We start from the raw sequence: 17,793 nt of genomic DNA on the forward strand, positions 1-17,793 counted from the left end.
ATCAATTCAATTGGCAGTCCTGAGTTGAGGTAATAGTTATATTAGTTATGTAGTAATAGGTATGTAATAGTTATATATAATAATATAATTGCTATTCGAAGAGCAAAATAAGGAAATAATTTTGAAAATGAGGAGTGGAATCACCATTTTAAATAAATCTTTGATTTTTGAAATAATTTACTTATGTTGCTTTTTTTAAAATGTATTTTAAAACAAAGTTATGAACATTTCTTTTTTAGAAATGTGATTTTAATAGAAAGTTTAATCAAGCATTTATTAATGGATTAATAATTTATTTTGAAATATTTATTTATAAATATTTTTTTATTTTAAATTAAATTATTAAAGGTGAAGGAAAATCTTAACCTTGTTCAGGAAATCTAAAATAAATTGAAATGCGCACAAACAAGTTGTCTTTGTGAGGTTTTATTTTCCTTTGCAAAGGGGTCAATCAATACAGAGTAATACAGAGTCAGAAAGGCTTTTGACCAAGAAGAAGTACAAACAGAAATACCCACTATCGTCACAGAGTACAATCAGAACATTTCGTACAAAAGATAACTTGTACAGTTGAGGATATTCTGTATTAAAAGAGTATATAGAGATTGTTGTAAATAAACATTGTGCTAGAGTCTTAAATCACACTTATTTCTTCATATTTTGCTACCCAGTAGAAAGACTGTCGTATAGTTTTATAAAGTAGTTTGAAGCAATACTTCTCTAGGCTCTGTGAAGCTCTTTCATTGCCTTGGAAATGAATGCATGGCCTTATATTGGCATTTTCCTGCACTTTCAATCCAGTTATTGTACCTGACTGCTTTCAGAATTATGTTTTTCATTTGTTTGCTAAGCCACTTAACACCGACCTATGAATCAACTTAGCAAATCTGTATCTTTAGGCACTTTACTACAATGGCAGCATGTTGCAAAAGTACACAATTTGTTCCCATTTCTGAATCTATATTACAAAAACTAACAATACAACTGGACTGACATAAAATATTTTTTGCACCTAAAATGTTATTCTCAAGGAGCTATTAGCTGAAAACCAATAAGAGCACAATACACACCATGCACGTTGCATGAAAAATCAAGGTCCTGGTTCCGACACCATTACCACAAGCACTTTTGCAGTGTTGTGTTACATATTTTTACTTAAAGGTCAACAAGAGCCCATGTGAATTTAATGAAGAACTAGATGCATCTGATGCAGGGACAGGAGTGCGGTTTTCACAGTTTTTTGTAAAATTCCATATTCTTGTGCCTTTTTTCAATCACTGTCTAAACTAATCAGAGTGTAACTAGTAAATGGGATTCCCAAGTGCAGCATCATCTTCAACACTACCATAGACACTGGTCTATGGTAGTGTTGATACTTGAATAGCTCTACTCAGGACTGCAGACCAAAGCAAACATCACCTTACGATCATGGCCTGTACCTATGACTCTGGTAATACAGTTTGGTTGTCCTCAAAAGATATTCCATTAAAAATGGAATACACTGTGCACAACATGGGATCTGTCAATGTCTGGGATACATGTTACTGTTTCAGTTTAAGTATCATGCCACAGCTGATGTTAACATAAAAAGATAGCTAGTAAGTGAGGATGAGCAGATTTAGGATTAAAGAAAGGTGAGATAGAGTCAACATTACATTGGTATTGTTTTTTTCTGTAACAGTTCCTCTCATTGAATTCACAGAGTTGGTTTCAATAATTTCCTGTTTATACCACTGTTATGGCACAAATAATCAGAATCAACAGGGACAACTTCAGCTCTACAAAAAATACTTGTAATAGGCACTTTTAGTTACTTTGTTGTGACTGCTGACAAATGAAAGAAGGAACTCTACCAGTTCTCTTTTCAAGGAATGACAATAAAATCCACACCAAGACCTAATGCGTGTGAGCATCGGCAGAGAGCACTGCATTGTTCATGACAACAGATAAAGGTACAACCCTGGTTTCAAATTCAGTGTTTTGCAGGCTCAGACAGGCACATACTTTTCTGCCACTCCTTACTTCCTCATTCATTAGTTCCTCAGTTAGCACATGTTTTCTCTAGATCCACAACAGCACAGTGCAACAGCGCAACAGTCCTGAGTTTCAGGAGTTGCACAAATTGGACATACAAATTGGACTCTCTATAGAAAGCAGAGTCCAATTTGCATGTTTCCCTGAGAGTCTCCCCATTGACAAACAGTCTGAACACACACAAGCATATTTTATGTATGATCTACAACAGCTCTGAAACTCCAGAACAGCTTCAAACATCTGTTATACGCAGAGTACCCTAACTAACCCTAACATACATCTTTTTTTCTAAGAAAACAAAACCAAAGTCAAAAAATAACAAAAACAACCAAGAGATGCTATAACAATAAATAAATGACAAAAAATGAACTGAACTGGAGATTTTAGTCTTAGAGCTGAAAGCTGAAGCTATAGCATGTTCCAACTACACTTTTCACATGCAGTATATTCTAAATAAACGAAACTAAGACCAAAGGAAACATAGTAAAAAAAAAGTAAAATAATTTTGAAAGAATAAATAACAATAAACATACAGAAATAAACACACACAAAAATATTCTTTTTTTTATAAACAATGAAAGTTTTGATTCACTTTCATATTTTTTAGCACCATGTTTTTAAAACTTACATAGTGGTACACACTCTTAATAATTTATAACAGCTACTTTTGACTAGTTACTAATTATTATACATTTTATTTTGCTGTAATTTAGTGATGATGTATCTGTCGCAACATTTTTTTCCACTGCATTCAGGCACTGTTCTAAACTTTTCCCAGAGAAAAGTAAATGACTATAACTGATGATACATTACAGCAAATAAAGTTGTAGTAATTTAGATACGATTCATGCATGTCCAGTATAAACTGTTTGGGGTCCAGCACTGAACCGTTGAACCCCACAGGTAACCTTCAGTAAATTGAAATCAAAGTTAAAATAGTTAAATACTACAGTATCAATTAGTACATACATCTGTCATCAAAGTAACTGTTTACCTTTGTAAATGTTAGATAGCTAACATTTTTAGAATTTTTCTATTTTATTCCTAAATAAATGAAATAAATCTTAAATTTTATTTAAAAATGTACTAAAAAACACTTTACTGCTCTCACCTCTCTATGCAGAACTTTAGTTTAAAGTGTGCACAGACGATCTGAATATTAGTTCAGGTTGTGCTCAGTGCATGTGCCAAGTGTTCAAACTGACTGAAACAGACATTTGAGAGCTCACAAACACACAGTAGTTTTACATATTTGTCAATGTGACTTTTCATTTGGTAATGACCTTATTACTGTGAGTTTCATTTGGAAAAGCTTCATCAAGAGATGAATCACATTGACTGAACAGTGAACAGATTCACCTTTGCCTTTTCATTCAGATGACATAATTCTGTCTGTTCTGTCTGGCACACGGGAAGAAGCTTCTGATGGTTTTCAGCCAGCCCTCTGTAAAGAAGAAACACAGCATCAGGTCAGATCAGAGTCCTGACCAAGACCAAGATCACGTGACTGTGTGTAGTTAGTATGAAGGACAGAGGATAATAAACACTCACATTCAGAGCTGTTTTTCCTGTTTCCTGAAAACGTCTTTGCTGAAAACAATTACTTTGTACTAAATATAGTTATTACTTAGGACTGTAGTTTTATTCTCTATGATTTCATCTACAAAAAAAAAAAACTCTTCCCACTTCATGACTGTTACTGGAGATTAATGCTTCAGTGGGAAATCTGCACAATTGCAACTGCAAACCATTCTGAAATGCTATGAGGTAACCCATTTTGTAACCTGATGTGCTCTTCCCTACAAATGTAACTGCCTGTTGCATCAACACAGCTCACAACTGCTGTCACTTTGCACTTTTGTAGTTTACTACACAGGTTCTAAGATTCGTGATAGCCTGCATTCTTCTGTCTCTCACACTGCTTTTCATTTACTGTATAACTCATCAGTTCTTCAGTTTTTTTTATGTGAAGACAGACCTTCACAGACAACTTAGTAATATGCTTAAATGTGACTGTAGATGTTTCTTTGAAACAAAGCAAGTTAACACACTAAGACATCATCAGGATCTTTCAAGCTCACATCCTCTAATACTGACCTTTGACCCAGAGTGCCACTACTTTCTGTTTCAGGGCCTTTCCATGCGTGTCATACATGGTGCATATGTAAACACCTCCATCTTCAGAGCGAGGACCTAACAAAGTTAGGCTGGCGTTTCCTGTGTTCCATGGATCTTTCCTCATCTCTGTGCGGTTTGTGTAAGGTACGTCTTGACTTTTCCGATCCTTCTCATACACGACCTTCATTTCGTCTTCTTGGATATGTTTCCACTCCACTTTGGCGGTCTCCGTATTCCTCAGTTTTTTGGATATGAAGGGTAGCAGGACAGAGTCTGCTCCCTCTGTCACATCAACAACTTTGAGCTGGCATACTGAGGGAACAGAGCAGAACATGAGCTGCGCCAAACAGAAACTGTAAATCACATTAAAAACAAACATTTGAAGTATAGTTGAGACGAAAATCAGTGTTCAAAATGTTTTTAAAAATCGGATTGAGAAATGTCTTGATGCATTTTCAATCATCCAGGAAAGTAAATCTCCAAAAGTTGATTCTGTTCATCTGGACGTAGCGTTTTGTGGGAGAAACGTTTTGTCACTCATCCAAGTGACTTCTTCTGTCTCAGCTGACTGCAGGTTTCCCCAATCTTATAAACAGTACATTTGCATAATGACCATTGATCAACAACCACTGACCAAAAGCCACTGATCAATGGCCATGAGTACCATTCACAGAGAGTTGGGGAATGGCTGCAAGTCATGAGAATTTGCATGGTTATGATTAAAGAACTGACCTCCCAGCCCATTGTTCCTTCAGTGGGCTGGTTTCAGTCATTATGCAAATGTACTGTTTATAAGATTGGGGAAACATGCAGTCAGCTGAGACTGAAGAAGTCACTTGGATGAGTGACGAAACGTTTCCCCCACAATATGCTACGTCCAGATGAACAGAATCAACCTTTGGAGACTGATTGAGGAATAATTGTCATTAAGTCAAGTTATTTTGTGTTCCACTATTCAGACAAAAGATAATTGAGAGGTTTCACAGAGGTATAGAAAGAGCAAACTGCACAAGACATCAACACTAATTTAAAAACATTAGAAATGAGACGAAGCTACTTCTGGATATTCTCTCACTCACAAGGGGTTGCCTTTAATTTTTCATTTGGCAGGTTTGAGATGCCAGGAATATCCACACAGAGAACTCAGATAGCACAACAAGAATATACAAACTCCACTCAGGAGTTTCCACTCTACCCTATTTAGTCCTCATTCTATCTGTATGTAGACATAGCTCCAGCATACCTTTGTCTTTTGTCACAGTTTCTGTATTGTCCTCCTCGGGTTTCTAATCCTTGTTTTGTTCATTGTTTTTTTTACCCTCGTGTTCTTTTGGACTTCTTTTGGCTTTTTGGATTTCAATGCTCTTTGAATTTGACTTTAATAAAGGTTACAATACCTTTCTTTTTGTTCTTTTGACATGAGGTTTAAATCCTGCATTGGGGTCTTCATTGAGAGAAATGTGATTTAATGGCACTGAGAGGTCAGTAGCTTTTTTCTGGTTGATTGCACACGCATGTTTTGGGTCTTTGCGGGGAGCCTGATGGAGGAGAAGTGTTTGAGGCAACCTGCGTTTGGCTCTTTCACTTCTCTGTTACCATCTCGGCAACACTGTTTAATAAAACTGGTAAGTTGAACAGATGCAGGCTCCAGCTTTCGAAAAAACATCTATTAGGAATCACTTATTTCCACGATGTACAGAGTTTAAGCCATAGTACATTTACTTTTGATAATTGACGTCCTTTTTATACAATTTTATGTGTATTGGGGTGTTTTCATGGTGTTTTATTGTTAGAAATGGTTTTAAATAAATCAAAATTAAATAAATAATTACATGACAACTATAAAGTTAATAGCATTTTATAATTCTGCAGCCAAGAAGAAGTGCAGAAAGCATCATTTCTGGCAGTCTTCCTATAAGTGTCACCACACACCGCTGCTCAGGCTGATTCAGCTCTGCTGCCAGAAGGACAGATACAGATTCATACCACACATTTTTATAACACACCTGTCCAACAGAGACAGGTGTGTTATAGGTTTACTCTGTCAAGTTATCAATAATAATTTTCCAAAAGTATTTCTGGGGAAAATAGAAAAAATTTCATCTTATTTTTTTATATCCAGTCAGAACATGTAGTAGCTGGGGCTTCTGTAGAAACTTTGCTCAGTGACATCAAATGTAAAACTGAAACTGTAAGCACCGCTCCTTTAGGAGCAGGCCAGGTATTCAGCATTTGTTACTATGGTGATCTATAAAGGGCCACCCACCCACTCACACACTACTACACCCACCTGCTGTTTTCTTCATCCTTTGATATACAAGACACATGAAAATACTAATGCCAATAGCCAGGACAAGCACCGGAACCAGGACCCCGGGGAGAACTTTGGGCCAGATTGGAGGAGGAGGAGGACGCTCTGTAATGAACACAAACACAACCTGAACATGATGCTGAATGTTTTGAAGAATTCATTAATAATTAATATGAATTCACTGATAATAACCATGCTAATTGAAATGAATTCTAGTATGACCTCTGCTTCAAATGGATTTAAGATTTTTAAATCTTATTTTGATTGTTTTTATAATGATTTCTGCTGATGAAATCACAGTTATATGTTGGTTTATCCTTTTTAAACAGAAGTCTGACCTTGGCTACGTTCACACTGCAGGCGAAAGCGCATCAAATTCGACTTTTTTGACCCTATGCGACCCATATCCGATCATGGTATGACAGTTTGAACGGCACAAATCCGATATTTTCAAATCCGATCTGGGTCACTTTCGTATGTGGTACTGAATCCGGATACATATCTGATGTTTTCGAAAGCGACTGCTGTTTGAACGGTCATGTCGCATTAAATCCGCCTTTTACATCACTGACACAAGACAGACGCCAATTATCAGCGCCTGGCTATTTAATCTGCAGATTCTAACAGAAATCTGCAACTATCCTTTGAAGCACCGCTCCTCTCTAAAACAGCAATAAGGATCATTATTAGGCCATATGTAAATAACAAAATAACTTTATTACTTAAAGCAAAATTGGGAAACCTAAAGTCCGAAACAAGTCTTTATATTAAGTGTCATCAGTCAAACAATGCTGTTTGGTCTGGGTCTAAACAGAGCGCGTTGTGTGTGACGTCTTCTTTTGCGCTTTGAGGACCGTGAATGGTTCACACTAGAGCGCGTTTGCTGTCACATTTTATTTGTAGTGTAAACAACCAGACAAAAAAATCGGATTTGATCAAAAAATTGGAATTGAGCATTAAGACCTGCAGTGTGAACGTAGCCTTTGATCTTCTCTGGTTATGTTGACTGTTCCTGAAAGCCTTTCATCTTTGTAATGTTGAATGGTCACTTTTCTCTCTGGTCACTCTCTAAGGGGAATCTACAGCACTGACCTTTGACCTTTAGTTGCACTTCAGTCTGGTTCTGTTTTTCTCCAACCTTGCGTACGGTGCAGGTGTAGAGTCCACTGTCAGAGAATGTAGGTTTTCTCAGAGTGAGGCTGAGGTCTCCGGTCTTCAGGGCGTCCTTTTGAATGGATGTTCTGTTGACGTATTGTTTATTTTGCTCTGTAAGATAATCACCTTCCTCTGTGCGAACATGGATGATTGAAGGATTCAGGTCATCGCGTCCCCACACAACTACACCCTCTTCAGCTGGAACGGGAAGCTGGCAGAGCAGAAGGACAGACTCCTCCCCCTCATACACCTCGACTCCTGAGGCATACTGGGAAACTGAGGACGCAGAAAGAGGTTAAATCAGTCTGAGTTCCATATTAAACAAACAATGTGAGCCGGTGTAGAATTATCTGTAGCTCAATTGTGCAAACACATGAAAAGAAAGTCCAGCTTTCCTGTTTCTATTCTGAAATTTAAGAAACTACAAAATGAAAACGGTAGTGGGTGAACTTCTGTCCTGAGTTCCTGAGGCTAAAAAACAGTTTCTGAAAGCAGATCTGAGTTTTGTCATAGTTAGGGGTGGATCAGGTGACACTGACTCATTCCTTAGTTATGAGGTCAGGCTGCTGGAGGCTTCCCATGATGCATTTTTCCTCCTTTCCCATTATTTTCATTCCCCGTGCATTTATACACCACTACAGGATGTCATTACCCTTGTCTTTTCTCTCCCTTTTTTGTTGTTGTTTTTCTTCCTTCACACAGTCACCAAGTGCTGGTCATAGGGGATCATCTGACTGTTGAGGTTTTGATTCTAATACTGTAGGTTCTTTACAATATTAAGCTCCTTGACATGACTGTTGTTCTGAACTAGTGGTATATAAATAGGACAGAATTTAAATGAATTATTTTAATGTTTAAAAAACAAGTGGAAAAGTAGACACAGCTGAACTGAGCCAGAATTGCAAAACTAGATTACAAAACTAAGACAGAACCTATAGAAATAAGCTAGAAAATATCTACTAAAAACAAAACTGATAAAACATAACAATATACTAACTATGAATCAAGCAGGAATTAGACACCAACAAACAGAACTCTTAGGTCCATAACTCAAAGATGGAGGACCATGACAATGTCACTTATTCAATATAACTATAGTATAAATCCTCAGAGGTATACACACTGTGTGAAAACTCTGTCAGCACATGTAAAAACATGCAGGAGGAGCACAGGTGTTTTAAATCGAGTAAAATAAGGAAATTTCCTGCCTCAGAGCCGCAGCGTGACATAACAGTAAGTACTATTAGTCAATATACAGCGATTCTCTGATGTTCATGCATTTTCTTTTGTGACCTTTAGATGAACAGAAATGTTAGTTATTGATTATAAATATAAATACAATTAATTTAATAAACATTAATAAACTAATGCTATGCTTTATACTGACATATAGCTCAGGTGGCAGAGCAGGTCAGCCACTAATCAGAAGGTCGGTGGTTCGATCCCAGGCTGCATCCTGGCTGCATGTCAAATATCCTTGGGCAAGATACTAACCCCATGTTTGCCTACTGGTGGTGGTCAGAGGGCCTGGTGGCGCCTGTGTCCGGCAGCCTCGCCTCTGTCAGTGCGCCCCAGGGCAGCTGTGGCTACAATGTAGCTTGCCATTGCCAGTGTGTGAATGTGTGTGTGAATGGGTGAATGACTGAATGTAGTGTAAAGCGCTTTGGGGTCCTATGGACTAGAAAAGCGCTATACAAATGCAGGCCATTTACCATATAGAGAACACAGTCTGTTCAGGACCAAGTCTTCTGCCTAATATCATAATGTTCCACATGCATTGTAATTTAATGAAATATATTTTCAAGTAGCCTAATAAATGTGTCACTGCATGTACATCATCATCATCTGTCAAGTAAGAGAAGCAAAGTACAATTCAGTAGGCCAGGTTTCAACAGCATTGATGCTTATTGATGACCTGGGGTCCCCAGTTTCACAGCGGCAGGGGAAACCCAGTACAAAATGCATGCACGCAGTCGAGCAGTGGACTGGCAGGATTTTAATAGGCTACCGACTTTAATAAATACCCAGTATGACACTGCACAATACCGGTACATTGGCATGTGCGTATTTACCCAAATGACACAGTTACTGTGTAATGCGGATGTGTCCGACGCAGATCATGTTTTGTTCTTCTGCACTCTGCGCAAGTAATCAACCCATATTTGAACGCAGAGCAGTCCTGCTTCCACCTGAGCTATCAGTTATATCTGTGTTGATATCTCTGTGAAAAGCGGTGGAATTTAAATATTTACCCAACTGTAAGTGAGGGAGAGGGATGACAGAGAGACAGAGAGGTAATGAGGAAAGAATGAAAAACGTAAGAAAACACGCACACGGGAGGGAGCCGAAAGCAGCGATTAAGAACTGATACAGATGCTCACACAGACGACTTCATGTTCTTAACTTCATACTGGCATTTTAACAAGTTATATCTGAGTAATCTTAAGTTGTTACTGTGGTGAAATAACGTGAACTGGACGTGAAGAATCGCCACACTCGGTGCGTGTGTGCGCCAAGTGAGTATTTCAACTGTTGACTGATCAAACTGACAGAAACAGAAAGAGGAATAAAGGTGATGTTACCGAGCAGGAGGGAGACAAGCAGCACGGTTATCCTCATCCTCCTGGACGACTCCAGTTTAATCTGACTGACCGAAGAACCAGATTAAAGTGACCGAGAGGAAGAAAACAGATGAACAGACCTCCTTCACCTTGCACTAGTTTATCGCCCTTCCCACAATGAATCCACCTTTACTTTCGGTTGAACCGGAAGTCTGATGCTTTCACAATACAATACAGTTTTTAAATTAAGTAATTTCACTAAAGAATGTTCTGGGCTTTTATAAAGTCAGTGAATTCACCGCATCATTATATTTGACCGATTCTTAGTATTGTTATTCTAACTGTTTGATCTTTAGTAAAGACGCTGGATTCGTGATTCTTTGTAAGCATTTGCTGTAACTGAAGAGACATTACATGCAAACAGCTTGACTCATGGCTGGGGACCCGGCACAGTCCCGTCTTAGACATTTTTACTGGTGCATGCGCAGTGCACTATTTGCTTCGAACAGATATGGGAAACCCCTGTTTTACAATAACACTGGTGAGATGTTCTTTCTTTAGCTTAGGACTGTATGACTAACGACATCTTCAGCATAATGCATTAACAATAGATTCTAGTTTATAGCATTATAGCTTGAAAATAATCATTCACTTCAAACCTGAAACTCTTTCACTGGTAAGAACATAATCAGCATTTCACTTTGTCATCATCAAGTTACATGTAGTTTCCACGAATAGCAATAGCTTTTTTAAACAGTCCATCTTCTACGCCTTAGTGTTCATACGTGGAGTTTTGGCTTGCAAACTCTCCCAGATCATCTAATGTAAGAACTGCCAGCCAGCTGAGAGGACTGTTCAGCCATCTACAAGCCTTTTTTTTAAAACCATCTGGAAGTTGTACCTTTGCAGTCTCAGCATCATACGCTGCAGTCTGGCTGGAGCTGACTGTATGGGCTTGTTTAGGATTGTGACTGATGATCAGTTTAGATTTGGAGCTGTGACGTTTTCTAATGTGTGGGCATCTCATTAATTGCTTTGGTCTTCACTGGATCAGGCTTTAAGCCTTTGCCTGTGAAAACACGTCCAACATAACAGGCTTCTTTGAGTAGGATTTGCACTTTAGGGGGTTAAGTCCCAGTTTGACTTCCCTCGCACGGTTGAGTACCATTCTGAGATTCTGTTAATGCTCTTTCATATCTCTTCCACCAGTGATTATGTCGTCGACGATGACAGCACAGGGGTATCCAGCAAAGATCTGCTCTACTGCACTCTGGAACACCTCACTGGCTGAGTTGATTCCATATGGCATTCTGAGAAAGCAGAAAATGGAGAGTTGAAAGTTGTGAGCATGGATGACTTGAAGTCAAGCGTTATCTGCCAAGAGGAGCATTTCACATCCAGGACAGAAAAGACTGTGAAGTTAGGCATTTGTGCGCCCACTGCCTCTATGGTACGCATAGGGTGATGCAGGCGTTTCAGAGCTTTATTTAAATCTCTTTGATCAATGCAGTGTAATGTCATCTGAATTTTAGAGTAGAGGTTGTACATCTTGATCCACTACAAAGAATTGCAGAGGGTATTCCTTGTCTCCAGAGTGACACGAGCGTTTAACTGTGCCAGCTGTTTGATTTCCTCACCTCCATATGCCTCCAGTTTGGTTTTCTGTGATGGCAGGAGTTTTCCATCTTGTTTCAGTTGTACAAAAAAGAACGGCTGGAATGTCATTACATTTAGCGCCGCTCTATTGGTTTTCTATTAATATGCACAGCGGTGAATATGTCATTCCTATACAGAAAACAGGGGTTCACAGAGTCTACATTGACCCCATTCACAAAGAACATTTCCTCATCACTGCTGGGCGCTTGCATCTCAACACTGTTTACAGATCTCTTTTTAAATCCCCTTGTTTGTGATGACTTGCAGCATTTCTGGAAGTGATTCCATTTTTTGCATTTATGACATTACTGCCATATGCTGGGCATTTATCTCTTTTTGCCATGTGGCTTCCTCCACAGTTGTTACAGTTAGTTATTGCATGTGCAGCACTCTGTTCTGATTGTGTTGAATGCTATTCCTTTCCTTACACAGTTTCCGGGTCTACACTAACCATACATTTACTTACATACAGAAATACATCTTTATCGTATGTATTTCTCCTCTTTGTTATTTATTCCTGCACAGCTGGCTTGGATCACCCATAATTTCATTGTACATGTACAATGACAATAAAGGTCTATTCTATTCTATTCTATTCTATTCTATTCTATTCTATTCTATATTTAACATTTAAATATGAATAAACGTATACTGATATGAAGTCAGTTCATTAAAAGTCCCTTATTTTCTCCTTCATAGTTTCAGTCGAGTGTTTAACGGTGGGTTAAAAGTTGCCTCTTTCAGTTCCGTGATCACACAGAAAACAGGGTCACAATGACACAGACGTGTTATTAGGAGTCATTCTTTATTCCCACTACACTTCATAAACACTTTTTCTTTCCAGTTTTATACTGAATACTGAAATGTCTGCATTTGTTGAAACCATGACTCATTCAACCAGTAGAGGCTTGTTTTTAACATTTACTGAGCAGCAACCTTCAAAATATATGCTGGGTGTTCACAGTAGAATTAAAGTTATTAGGTGGCACTGGATTCAGCTGCAGGTTGTGCTGTGCAAACACTGACCTTCTAGTTTATAGTTGGGTTTCTGTGAATGTTTTTATAGTCAAAAAATTTTATATCTACTATTTATTGTGTTATTGTGTTCTCCTCATTCTCCCAAATAATTGATAAGTACTGAAAAAACCGTGAGAGTGACACAACAGTTTCTTGTTTGAAGAAGATGGTCAGTTGAGTTCTTCCGCTGTGGAGTTTCCCATCTTCTTCTTCCTGGTCCTGTGTGTGTGTGGGTTCCCTCAAGATACTCAGTCTTTCTCCCCCAGTCCAAAGACATGTATATAAGGATAACTGCATGAATGGCTGTGGGCCTCTCTGAGAAAGAAGAGAAGAAGAAAAAAGAAAAGAAGAAGAAGAAAATGGCAGCTGACAAACCGTATCCATGCAAACGCTACACAAATGCAGGTGTAAACACAGCAGGTTACAGAAACAACAGAAGTAAGATCCAAAGTGTGAGTAACACTGTTTGTGTGGACTGAATAACTTCACCACACCCTGAATATGAAACTGAGCCGAGCAACAACTTCTGCACCTCATTTCTGCTTTTCAGATCTTCACATCTGTTTTAGGAACCCATCATCACACTGAGCCACTTCAGTGCACATCATCACTGAACACATTGTGATGTTTTTTAAACCCACCTGAACCAAAGGACTTGGTTTGTTATGTTCAGAAAAAGAGATCCTGTCAATTAAGACAGAGACAGACAGTGAAAGTAACAGACTGACACTGGATCAACTACAGCAAAATGAAAGCAAACACTGAAAAAAGGAGCAATAAGGAGAATCAGAAGTGGCGAGGACGTTGATTTTAGTGGCTTTAAAAACAAATGGTGTTAGCAGTCGTTACCAGGGATTTTGTGGTTCTGTGGTTCCACCTCTGCTGCTTCCATGAATAGCAGAGCGGGTTTGTGGCTTTCTCTTGTGTTGATGTTGTTCTGTAAGTGGGCCATGACTATCAGGTTCAGAGCTAACGGGTGATGGTCATTCATGCTTTTTACTGCTGCAATCATTGTACATGTCTTAAGGCACACTGGCACCAAAGCCTGGGAGAGTGAGATGTTATCTGAGTTTATGAGCACACTCTCTTGTATTATTCTGGCCTGCTGCTTCATAGGGGCTGCTGCACTGCAGTGGCCTCGTCTTCACGCCCTCCAAAGCTATTAGCCTGCTATTTGTTGTATTTAGTGTGAAAATAAGATCCTTATAATTTAATTCATTCGAACAAACAGATTTCACACTTTTGTGTTATGAGTTTCACCAAGTCCTCCAAATTTGGTGTTTCAAGTAAATGTGTACCACTGTGGACAGTAGAGGGCAGCAGAGTGCCAACCATGGGACTGCAATAATGATATGACTGTATAAGCTTGCCTTTCTGACCAAACTGATCAGCTGATTGGCAGCACGTTTCATCTACTCATTCTTTCTCCTTTTTTAAGGGACGTTAATCTTTTTTCATATCCACTGTTATAATTGCACTGAACTGTTTCCAATATGCTGGATGATAGTCTCTATTAGGTATGTCCTTATGAAGTTATATTTGTTATTCATTTTATCTATTTATTTTCATTTTTTGACTTATTGTCATGACAGGTTATTGTCATGCACGTGAGTAGATGGGCAAAGTTTGCTGACCTCAGCTGGCCAGTGGCTTCAAACCCAGGACTTTCTTGCTGTGAGGCAATGGTGCTAACCACACACCACACACCATTGTTAAGGCCTGTGAGCTGGTTGTAACAGTGCAAAGAGAAAATATTCAGTCAATGATCATGAGTAGAACAAAATGCAGATTTAGGGCAGAGACATGGACACAAGCTTCAGTTTTGGAGGAAATCACAACATTTACTTGTATTTCTGTAATACCTTTAATCCCAGTGCTGCAGAAAACCTAAAATGAGAGGGTTCTGCACCCTTGTGGAGAGGTGACTGGGAGGTCCCAAACTCTCTACTCAAAGCTGTTCGCTCCCAAAGACGATGATACTGGCGTAAGAATACTTGACATTTCTTTAAATTACTGCTAAACTCTAACACAACTCATTGAAACATGTTATATTTTATCTGCACAACAATGTCATTTTGTGACTTTTCTGTTGTTTTGTGTTCCTGGTTTTGGAAGAATACAAAAGTTTCTAAAACAGATGGACGACTTCTGTAAAATAATTTTTCATTTGTGATCGACTAAGTAACTTTTTTTTTCTTTTTGTTCTTTTTATTTTCAATTAATTATTTAATAAGAACCTTAATTCTGAAACTTGGTGGGAAACGTTTAGGAGACCTAAAAGAAAATGGATTTCTTCCAAAACCATAAAATTACAGGTTATCGTTGCTAACATCCTTTATTTTTACAGCAACTACAATACATGTCCCCACCACTATTTACTCTCCTTATTTTGACAGTTAAAGACATCAAAAAGTCTCACCATCTGCAGTGTTGTTAGTCTGTTCAGTGATGTTCTTTGCAATCTTTATGGAAAACTGAATTAACCTGATGACCTGAACCAAAGCATTTGTTTTTTCCTTTTTTAAATTGATATTTCTGTAAATATTTGCTTTTATTTGCTGTGGATGACCCAGTGTCAGTCTGTTAGTCTCACTGTCCACCTGTGTTTTTATACTCTGTATGCGCAGGGTCACCTGATGCTGTCTGACCGTTATCCAGTTTTTTAATGTTAAAGAGGGATCACAGAGTGAGTATATGATATCCTGATGTGGTCTAAAAATGCTGCAGTGTGTTTTTGAAGGTTCAGTGTTGATGGTGTTGAAATGACTACAAGTGAGTGCGGTCAAAACAGATGACGATCTGAAAAGCAGAAGTGAGGATGAGGAGCCCGTCCTCAGGTCAGCTGCTTTTTTGGCTTTTCCAGTAGAAACGTGAGATTGAGGAGCTCAGAGACTGAGCTATGGGAAAGTTGGGGAGCACTGAGGTAAAACTAGTCAATCTGAATGAGGATTTTCATTTTCTTTCTTTTCTTTTTTTAATCATCTTTCTATTTCTTTTCTTGTTCTTTCTTTTCTCACTCAAGTAAAGGCAATATGTATCACTTATAGATGGTTTATCACCTGTTTGTCTGGCATAAGACATTGTTCTGATTGGATATTATTCCTATTGGTCATGTGACCTATCACAGTTGATTTAAGATGGTACTGCCCTGTGCTTCACGATGGCTGCAGGCCCTGGATTTTGACAAACCTTATTACCGATGAAGAGTAGGTGTGCTCGAAATGTCTGAGAAGATGCAATAAATAAGGAAACTGGGGTTCTGCAATGAGCGAACTGTTATTTCTTTTCTATTCCCACAAACTTAACCTGCAGTTAACGACCCGTTTCAGCCACAAATATGATACTTTATGGAAAAAAAGATTAAATAACAATTCAGTTTGATTTATATGACAACAATACTCTTCTCAAGGTGTTTTCATGGTAAGGTAAAGACTCTACAGCACACAGTGATAAGCCAATCTCCTTTTAACAGCACTCCTTTTAAAGTGTGGAAGAAGAACTTTGAGCAGAAGTTTAACAGAACGAGACTCAAACAATCATCTAGGGGGTGAAAGAGAATCTAGAAAGTTGCATTTGCTTCCTGGTAGTCAGATATCGGTGGAATCTGTGTCTCCAGATGCACTTTAGAAATGAGCAACTGTGTCACAGCTTTTTTTAAATGCTGCCTGTAAATGTTAAACTGGGAACCAAATGTCTGATTCACACAGCCTCCTCCAGCAAATGTTGAAATGTGTCTGAAAACCATTTAAAGTGACAATATCATGAAGCTGGTTAAGATTCTGCAGAACAAGTCAGCCTCCTTTCAGGAAATATGAAACAAATGCACGTTTACGTAAAAGGGTTCGTTTTTAAACCCTGAAAGAGAAAGTATTCCTAAATCCTAAATGATGACCCCTTATGAATATTAAAGGGTTTGAATTTATGAATTAATGAGATATATTTTCATGTATTGAAACTTTACATTCATATAATGTCTTTATGATCACCTGTGTCAGTATGTATACATACTGACACAGGTGATCATAAATACAATAACCATACAGTATGAACTTCAGTTTCTTGTAAAGCATTTAAAGTCTTGTAAAGTTAAAAGTTGTGATGGACTCAAAGCATTTAAAGGTCTGTTGTCTTCTCCTCACAGATGTTCACGGATGGCAGCAGAAAATCTTTTTGTGTTTCAGTGTAAAAAAGTGTTTATGTGCTAAAGAAATAAATATTAAAAATAACACATAATGCAGCTTGTTTTTCTCAGAGGTTATTAAAGCAGTGATGAGTGAGCCTGATGTTTTACCCACACTGAGGTCACACAGGAAGCTGTGTTAGAGTGGTGCTGATTTCTGATGCTGCAGATATTTAAAGCTTTAAACTGCACTCAGAGGTGATGTGAACGGGTTTCCTGACAGTTTCTGAGCTCTGACAGTGAAACAGAAGCATGGAGCTCAACCTAAGGACCTTCATCTATTTTGTTAACATGTCTGATGTTATCTGCTCACAGAAAATAAAATGGTAAATGGCCTGTATTTATATAGCGCTTTACATATCCAGTCATCCACCCATTCACACACTGGTGATGGCAAGCTACATTGTAGCCACAGCCACCCTGGGGCGCACTGACAGAGGCGAGGCTGCCGGACACTGGCGCCACCGGGCCCTCTGACCACCACCAGTAGGCAACGGGTGAAGTGTCTTGCCCAAGGACACAACGACCGAGACTGTCCAAGCCAGGGCTCGAACCGGCAACCTTCCGATTACAAGGCGGACTCCCAACTCTTGAGCCACGAAAGGTGAGCTTCAGTGTGGGTGTGGTTTTAGAGCCTCAGCAAATAAATGTGAGCAGAGGGAACTGAGGGAATCGTGTTGGTGCTTCATCGAGGACAGACACAGAAATGGACTTAAAAAGTTTTATGTGATGGGTTCTCGATGATATTAAGTTATATGCTT

The 17,793-nt window shown here is 38.6% G+C and overlaps 1 protein-coding gene across 1 annotated transcript; it reads right to left on the reverse strand.

Annotated features, from left to right (window-relative positions):
* Positions 1-410: 410 nt before the first annotated feature.
* LOC101484641 (uncharacterized) lies at positions 411-10,342 on the reverse strand. The gene is made up of 5 exons (XM_004542975.3): positions 10,201-10,342; positions 7,556-7,894; positions 6,443-6,568; positions 4,132-4,464; positions 411-3,478 (listed from the first exon to the last, which is right to left on the reverse strand). Exons 1-5 carry the CDS (start codon positions 10,235-10,237, stop codon positions 3,408-3,410), a joined length of 906 nt encoding a protein of 301 aa, XP_004543032.1. The 5' UTR covers positions 10,238-10,342; the 3' UTR covers positions 411-3,407.
* Positions 10,343-17,793: the final 7,451 nt, after the last annotated feature.

The sequence above is a fragment of the Maylandia zebra genome, linkage group LG18, assembly GCF_041146795.1.
Source record: "Maylandia zebra isolate NMK-2024a linkage group LG18, Mzebra_GT3a, whole genome shotgun sequence".
Classification (NCBI taxonomy): Eukaryota; Metazoa; Chordata; class Actinopteri; order Cichliformes; family Cichlidae; genus Maylandia; species Maylandia zebra.

Bases quoted from the DNA above. Each gene is read 5' to 3' on its own strand.
- LOC101484641 (XM_004542975.3), bottom strand. From the start codon at position 10,237: ATGAGGATAACCGTGCTGCTTGTCTCCCTCCTGCTCG. The intron at 6,569-7,555 runs GTCAGTGCTGTA...TGTTCATTACAG, and splicing joins AGTGCAACTAAAGGTCAAAG to AGCGTCCTCCTCCTCCTCCA. The intron at 3,479-4,131 runs GTCAGTATTAGA...TCTTCTTTACAG, and splicing joins AGTGGCACTCTGGGTCAAAG to AGGGCTGGCTGAAAACCATC.